This window comes from Microtus ochrogaster, unplaced genomic scaffold, assembly GCF_000317375.1.
Source record: "Microtus ochrogaster isolate Prairie Vole_2 unplaced genomic scaffold, MicOch1.0 UNK171, whole genome shotgun sequence".
Lineage (NCBI taxonomy): Eukaryota > Metazoa > Chordata > Mammalia > Rodentia > Cricetidae > Microtus > Microtus ochrogaster.
The window spans coordinates 183657-191043 of record NW_004949269.1 but is presented as its reverse complement, the minus strand read 5'-3'; the positions used below and the strand labels follow the sequence as shown (position 1 = coordinate 191043).

At 43.1% G+C, this 7387-nt stretch overlaps 2 protein-coding genes across 2 annotated transcripts in view; both read left to right on the top strand.

Moving 5' to 3' along the window:
• The first annotated feature begins 773 nt into the window (after positions 1-773).
• LOC101986164 (leukocyte immunoglobulin-like receptor subfamily B member 3) overlaps positions 774-7387 on the top strand; it is a 118373-nt gene continuing 111759 nt past the window's right edge. Inside the window, 2 exon segments of the mRNA XM_026778466.1 lie at positions 774-983; positions 1142-1177. Coding sequence (XP_026634267.1) covers positions 950-983; positions 1142-1177 — 70 coding nt within the window. The 5' untranslated portion in view covers positions 774-949.
• On the top strand, positions 1282-5093 carry LOC101986456 (leukocyte immunoglobulin-like receptor subfamily A member 1). Its single transcript, XM_026778464.1, has 7 exons — positions 1282-1299; positions 1419-1641; positions 2375-2659; positions 2800-3099; positions 3424-3711; positions 3848-3904; positions 4897-5093. The coding sequence occupies exons 1-7, from the start codon at positions 1282-1284 to the stop codon at positions 5091-5093; spliced, it is 1368 nt and encodes a 455-aa protein (XP_026634265.1).

Genomic DNA, 7387 nt, shown 5'->3' with positions numbered 1-7387 from the left:
CCCAAGATCCCAATTCTCACCCCGGCATTTTTGTCTACTTCCCATAGCCAAAAGGATAGCTATATGTTTTTCCTTGGGTTCACCTTCTTACTTAGCTTCTTTAGGTTCACCATTTGTAAACGAATAAACGAAACACAAAAATCACAAGATTGTAGACATTTTTATACAGACCCCTAATATAACTCATTGTCTCACCAGCTAGATTTGTATGGAGTCTTGTCTTTGTTTCTGTTACCATTGTTTCATGTGGCTGGTGTAGGCATTGTTCTTGTATCTCTAGGTAATATTCATACAACATCCCAAAGCATCTTCCAGGCATGCTAGGAAACCAACCATGAGACTGGTGTGTATGAAAGAGGAAAGGAGGAGAACCAAGAGCTAAGAGAAAAAAAACAACCACCATATCCCTCAAGTAAAGGTGCTATGTCAGGAAACCATCAGGCTTATGTTGTGTTTAGTCCTGGTCTCTGGTGACTGAGAGCATTTAGTCAGATGCAGGTGTTTACAGTGGAGATGTGCTGCAGGAAGAGGCCACAGTCAGACTTGGGTTTGTAATATAGTACACAGAATGCTGAGAAAGAAGGATGAATCTGAGACCATCATGAGGTTTAAGAGGTTCTGTCTCAGAACCGAGACCACCATGAGGTTTATGAGGTTCTGTCTCAGAAACACACACACACACACACACACACACACACACACACACACACACACACACACAAAACCCAAAAACTAAAGAACAACAGAGAGACAGAAGCCACAAAATCTTTAAGCCCAGGAAGGAAAGAGTCAGGCAGCTGGTTAGAAGCGTTCCTCTTCTTCAGGGGCTGCCAGTATGACATTCACATGACAGAAATCAGAAACCAGTTTGCAAAGGCCACACAATTTGTGTTAGTGTGTTTGGAAAGGAGATCATCTATCTGCAAACTTGTAGCAACTGGAAGATGCCATGACCCCATTTCTTATAGTGCTGCTGTTTCTTGGTGAGATACCATATGGGGAGGGACCAATATTCTCTAAGAAATCCACCTCACAATCATGATTTGGGCCATCGGGATGTCTGAGCAGTTCCCCAAGGCACCTGGAAGTGTAGGTCCTGCTCATGATTTAGTGTAAACCCTCACAGCTCACTCTCTTCCAGGACTAAGCCCGAACCTCTGGAACCCAGCATCAGCAGGTAAGTGTCTTCCCAACTGTCCTAGTTTGGACATTTTTGGGGGGATCAAGGGGAACTCATGTGCAGAGCAGATGGAGAACAGCTGATTGGGCCTGATTTTGGGGATGCCTAAAATGTTCTGGGTAAGAAGACTGTATCAGAGGGGGAGTTCTGGGGAAACAATTGTCAATATCTTTCAAGGGGCCTCTCTAAACCTACACTGAGAGCAGTGCCAGGAAATGTGGCAGCCACTGGGAACCAGGTGACATTCTTCTGTGAAGGGCCCTCCGAGGCCAAGGAATATCGTCTCTACAAAGTTGGAAGTCAAGACTATCTGATACCAACAGCCCTTCTAGAAACTGAGAATAAGGCCACGTTTTTTATCTCTTTGGTTCAATGGAACAATGCAGGCCAATATTGGTGTACTTACACAAGCACCAGTGGCTCATTAGAAGACAGTGACACCCTGGAGCTGGTGGTGACAGGTAACAGAACCCTCCCTCAGCCCCTGGATTTGGCTTAAAGGGGCTCCATTCTCAAATATGAGAAGTGGGGAACCATTTTTTTCATATAAGTTCATCTAACAGGCTTTCTCTGCTCTACTAGGAGATTACCTCAGAAATGTCCCTCTGTCAGCCATTCCCAGCCCTGTGGTGACTTCAGGAGGGCGAGTTACTCTTCACTGTGTGTCACAAGAGCCATATAATATGTTATTCTAATGAAGGATGGTGGGAATTTCTCGAGTCCTGAACCCTCACAGAAAATATACTCTGACCTATTTGGAGCCACGTTCTTGGTGGAACTTGTGACCCCCAATAAGAGGTGGAGGTTCACATGCTATGGTTATCCCTTGGTCAGCCCTCAGCTGTGATTGTTGCCCAGTAACCAACTGGAACTCCTGGTATCAGGTAAGTAAGTGCAGTACGTTCTTTTGAGTATAATTGCAACTGACACAGGGTCCCAGGAAAATACCTGATTTGGGCTGGGTGATTGACAACCAGGGCTATTGGACTCAGTCACAGATTTTTTTGATACAGCTGGTCTTGAGGTGTAGAGACCCTGGATGATACTAATAGTGAAATCTAAGATCCATGGAAATGTGTGGTCTTTATATGTACTTCTGCTATTGCAGATCAGCTTATGTGTAAGAGGCAATTGTGAGCTTCTCTGTGACATTTTAGTGACAGGTGCACCTCCTTTCTTCCATCTTCTTTGCAGGGACCCTTCTAAAGCCCACCATATGGGCTGAGCCAGGCTCTGTGATCACCTCAGGGAGTTATGTTACCATCTGGTGTAGCACAACACTACCAACCCTAATCTATGTGATAAATAAAGAGGGAAGCCCAGATCCTTGGTACCAACAGAACCAAATAGTCTACAATTATAATGCAAAACTCACCATTTCATCTATGACTGAATTGAATGCAGGGAGATGTCACTGCTACTCATACACCTCTGCTGGATGGACAGAACGCAGTAACACCTTAGAACTCATGGTGACAGGTGAGAGAAACTCAAATATCCTTGCCCCAGAAGTCACTCTCAAGAAAGACTGCTGTAGCACTATTTCCCATAGAAGGAAAGCCATAGGCGGCAATTTAGACTGTGTGGTCCACTTTAATTTTCCGTGTGTATTTTTTTAGGAGTCTACAACAAACCCATACTGCTGCCACTGCAAGACCCTGTTGTGACTGTAGGAATGACTGTGACACTCTCTTGTATATCTAATCATTCATACAACTGGTTCATTTTAACTAAGGATGATCAGAAGTTCTTGCGCAGTCAGCGTTCACAAGATAAAGACACGGGGTTATTTTTTGCCGAGTTCCAAGTGAAACCAACGGCCTTCGGCCAAAGGTGGATGTTCAGATGCTATGGCTCTTACAGAAGTAATCCTCAGGTGTGGTCAGAAGGGAGTGACCTTTTGGAACTTCTGATCTCAGGTGAGGGTAGCTCAGAGTCTCTGTAGAATCATATTCTACTAGACACAGGATCCCAGTTTAGATCATGGTGTGTCATGTGTTTGAGGATTCAGGGTTCCTGAGTCAGTTGACACAGTATGCAGACCATGAGAGTCACTGTATAGAAAATGAGGGGAGAGCATAAAAAGAATGGAACCTGGGAGGGTCAGGAAAATGATGTGTCTTCCCATGACATTATTTGTTCTTTTTCTATTTTGGGGTAAAGTTCAAGATCAGTAGCAAGTTTGATCTTTACTCTGAAACTGTTTGATTGACCCCACATCCCTCTCTTCTACTTCCTTGTAGGAAAACTTAAGAAACCCACTTTGAGGGCTGAGCCAGGATCTGTGATTGCCTCAGGAAATAATGTGACCATCTTGTATGAGGGGACCAAGGGAAAGCAACCAATGTATTTCCTCTATAAAGAAGGAAGCCCAGCACCCTGGGACAGTCAAACCCCAAAATATCCTTGTACTAAGGCCATGTTCTCAATAGTATACATGGAACAGCATCATGCAGGAAAATATCACTGTTACTCTTATAACTCTGCAGGGTGGTCAGAACGCAGTGACATGCTGCAGCTGGTAGTGACAGGTGAGAGGTCAGTAATTGTCACTATCTTTGCCTCTGTCCTCAGGAAATAATCTTCCATAGGTGTGCTTCCTCAGCTTTTCTGCTGGAGAAATTATGGGCTGTCTTTCATTAAACAGGCTGCCTCTTCCTCTCCTAGGTGTTCACCATGGTAAACCTACTCTGTCAGCTTTGCCCAGCCCTGTGGTGACCTCAGGTGGGAATGTGACCCTTAAGTGTGTCTCATCTAAAGGATATGATTGGTTCATTTTGACTGGGGCAGATCAAAATTTCTCCAGGTCCCTAAAGGCACAGTTTATAGACACTGGACAGTCCCTAGCTCTGTTTCCTGAGATCACTGTGGTATCCAGCAAGAGTGGGCCCTTCAGATGTTATGGATACTATACAAATACCTCTCATGTGTGGTCAGAGGGCAGTGACCCTTTGGAGATACATGTCTCAGGTAAGGAAGTCTCATTTACTCAACTGTTTGGCACCAGAAACCCTTTGTCATACGTTGTGCTGCCTCAGGGAAGGTTTAAAGCCATGGTGGCTAAAGGAAACTGTTGAGTGCCAAGGCCCAGAGTATGAATGGCCATGGCACTGTCAGGGCAGGATGGGATGTGGAATGTATAGAAAGATCCAGCTGTATGGCTTCCTAAGTCTCCTGCTCTTAGGACTGTCAAAGAATCTCTCCCTGCCAACCTTCAAAGGCCCTGTCCTGGATTTTGGAGAGAACCAGATGCTCAAATATTCCTCTGAGATAAGTTATGACAGATTTGCTCTGTTTAAGAAGGGGGAAAGTCCATCAATCTCAGGATGGACATTTTCATGCCAATTTCACCTTAGGCTCTGTGAATTTCTCCATTGGTGGTCAGTATAGATGCCTTGGTGCACACAGTTCCTCCTCTGAGTGGTCAGCCCCCAGTGATGATCTTCTGAACATCCTGATCACAGGTGAGGATGTTAGTGCAGGTTTAGCTGGGAGGAGACCTCGGACTCATCATCAAGATGATGATGAATATCTCCACAGAGAAATAGGTCCAGGTACAAGGATTGCACAGTCTGTTAAAATATAGGGAGACTAGGTTCTGAAAGGGGGACTCAGACCAATCCCTGCAGTCCTTCACTCACTAATTTTCATTGCTTTATGGTACCCTGCTGTTATACCAAATCTCTCTGTGCAACCAGGCACTGCTGCTTCCTTAGGAGAGAATGTGACCCTCCAGTGTCAGTCATCATCAGTCCCAGTGGATACTTTCCTTCTGTTCAAGGAAGGTGCATCCCATCCCTATTTGTATCAAAAATCACAGTCTCAAAATCAGGCAGAATTCTCCATGAGTGCTGTGACTTCTGCTCTTAAGGGTGTTTATGTATGCATTGGTTCCCAAAGCTCATCCCCTTAAGTGTTGTCACACCCCAGTGTCCCTGTGGAGATCATAGTTTCAGGTGAGATGACCCAGACCTCTTTGAGCTCAATTAAGACAGGATCATTGACCTAGGAACTGACCTAGAGATTTAGAAGTAAACTGTTCTTTCTTAATTAATCATCATCTCAACTTCTGCATGGGAGTCCAGAAGATTTCAGGTAGGAATTCTCATTTACTCAACTGTGTGGCACCACAAACCCTTTTATAACTGTTAACTAAGAGTCATAATCTTTTCCTTTTAGGAGTCTACAAAAACCCATACTGTTGACACTGTAAAACCGTGTTGTAACCTTAGGAGTATAAATTGCATGGTTCCTTGTAAACTTATTCATATGCCTGTATAATATTATTTTGTTATGTTCACATGCATTTATAATTGCAGAAATCGATACAATTTTATATGGTTATATATATGTGTAACTTATTAATATATGAGTGTTTTATTTAAATCATTTCCACCTTTTCAATTCTTCCTCTCACTTTTTCAGTGTTTTTCACACCCTTTTATAATTTATATTTGGCCACTGATTTTAAATTGCTATTGTTATACAAAACACACACAAAAACATAAATGCATATCTTACAGTCTAGCTTGAGTTTCTTTTGATTCTTCCATTTTCTAGCCTTGTGTCCAAATGTTTTATCTGAAGACCTCACAGATTCACCATGTGGTTTGTCTCCACTTCCTGTTGTCCAATAGTTGCTATCTGATTTTGTTAGTTTGATCTGACCCCAGGATATACAGAGGAGCAAGAGACTATAGAATGCAGGTGGCCCTTATGTTAGTCTTCTTTAGGAAAACATACTTTAGAAATTTCAAGTGTGTATCTTTCCTCTCTGGCCTAGAAGTCTCTATTGTGTAGCAGTAATCTTTTACCTCTGGCTGTTGTAACCTTTCTACCTCTCCTCCTCAATGTTCCCTATATTTTATATACATAGCTTGTGTTGTAGGAGTACCCATTTGGACTGGGCACACCAAGCCATCTTATTTCTGTTTTGACCAGTTGTAGATTTTTATAATCATCCTCATCTGTAGAAACAGATGCTTCTTTGATGAGGGGACACAGTTAAACTTACTTGTGGGTATAAGGATAAACACTTAGAATAAAGTCAGAAATCACATTGGTTTAGGAACATGGCAGTATTGGTTTCTAATCTAGAGTCCAAGCCTCTCCAGATATGGGTAAAAGTAATATATTTTACATCCATTTTAGTGTCATATTCTTTGATGATTTAGCTTACCTACTTATGAGAACATATTTACTTCTACCTACTTATGAGAACATATCTACTTCATGGACATTGTGAGCACATCTTTAAGTTCTTGTGATCTCATTGTTTGTACTATTAATGCTGTGATGATTATAGAATGAGATGTTAAACAGAAGCATCATGGGAACTGGGTGACTTGAATGCAGGCAGAGAACCCAGACTGTCATTATTTCGTGCAACTCATATTCATGGGACCCTGATGACAAGACATTGTCTGCATCTTGGCATCTCAGCTGGTTAAAGAGTGCAACCCAATTTCCAGGGGAATGAGCTTCCAGGATTCTTTACTACAGCAGAGCTGGGATCATAGGAAGGCCTATTTATTTATTTGTTTATTTATTTATTTAAGATTTCTGCCTCCTCCCTTCCACCGCCTCCCATTTCACTCCCCCTCCCCTGATCAAGTGCCCCTCCCTCATCTGCTCGAAGAGCAATCAGGGTTCCCTGACCTGTGGGAAGTCCAAGGACCACCCACCTCCATTCAGGTCTAGCAAGACGAGCATCTAAACTGCCTAGGCTCCCCCAAAGCCAGTATGTACAATAGGATCTAAAACCCATTGCCATTGCTCTTGAGTTCTCAGTAGTACTCATTGTCCACTATGTTCAGCAAGTCCGGTTTTATCCCATGCTTTTTCAGATTCAGGCCAGCTGGCCTTGGTGAGTTCCTGATAGAACATCCCCATTGTCTCAGTGTGTAGGTGCACCCCTTGCGGTCCTGAGTTCCTTGCTCATGCTCTCTCTCCTTCTGCTCCTGATTTGGACCTTGAGATTTCAGTCCGGTGTTTCAGTGTGGGTCTCTGTCTCTGAATCCTTTCATCATCTGATGAAGGTTAAAATTCAGGAGGGTGCCTATATGTTTTTCTTTGGGTTCACCTTCTTATTTAGTTTCTCTTGGATCACGAATTATAGGCTCAATGTCCTTTATTTATGGCTAGAAACCAAATATGAGTGAGTACATCCCATGTTCCTCTTTTTGGGTCTGGCTTACCTCACTCAGG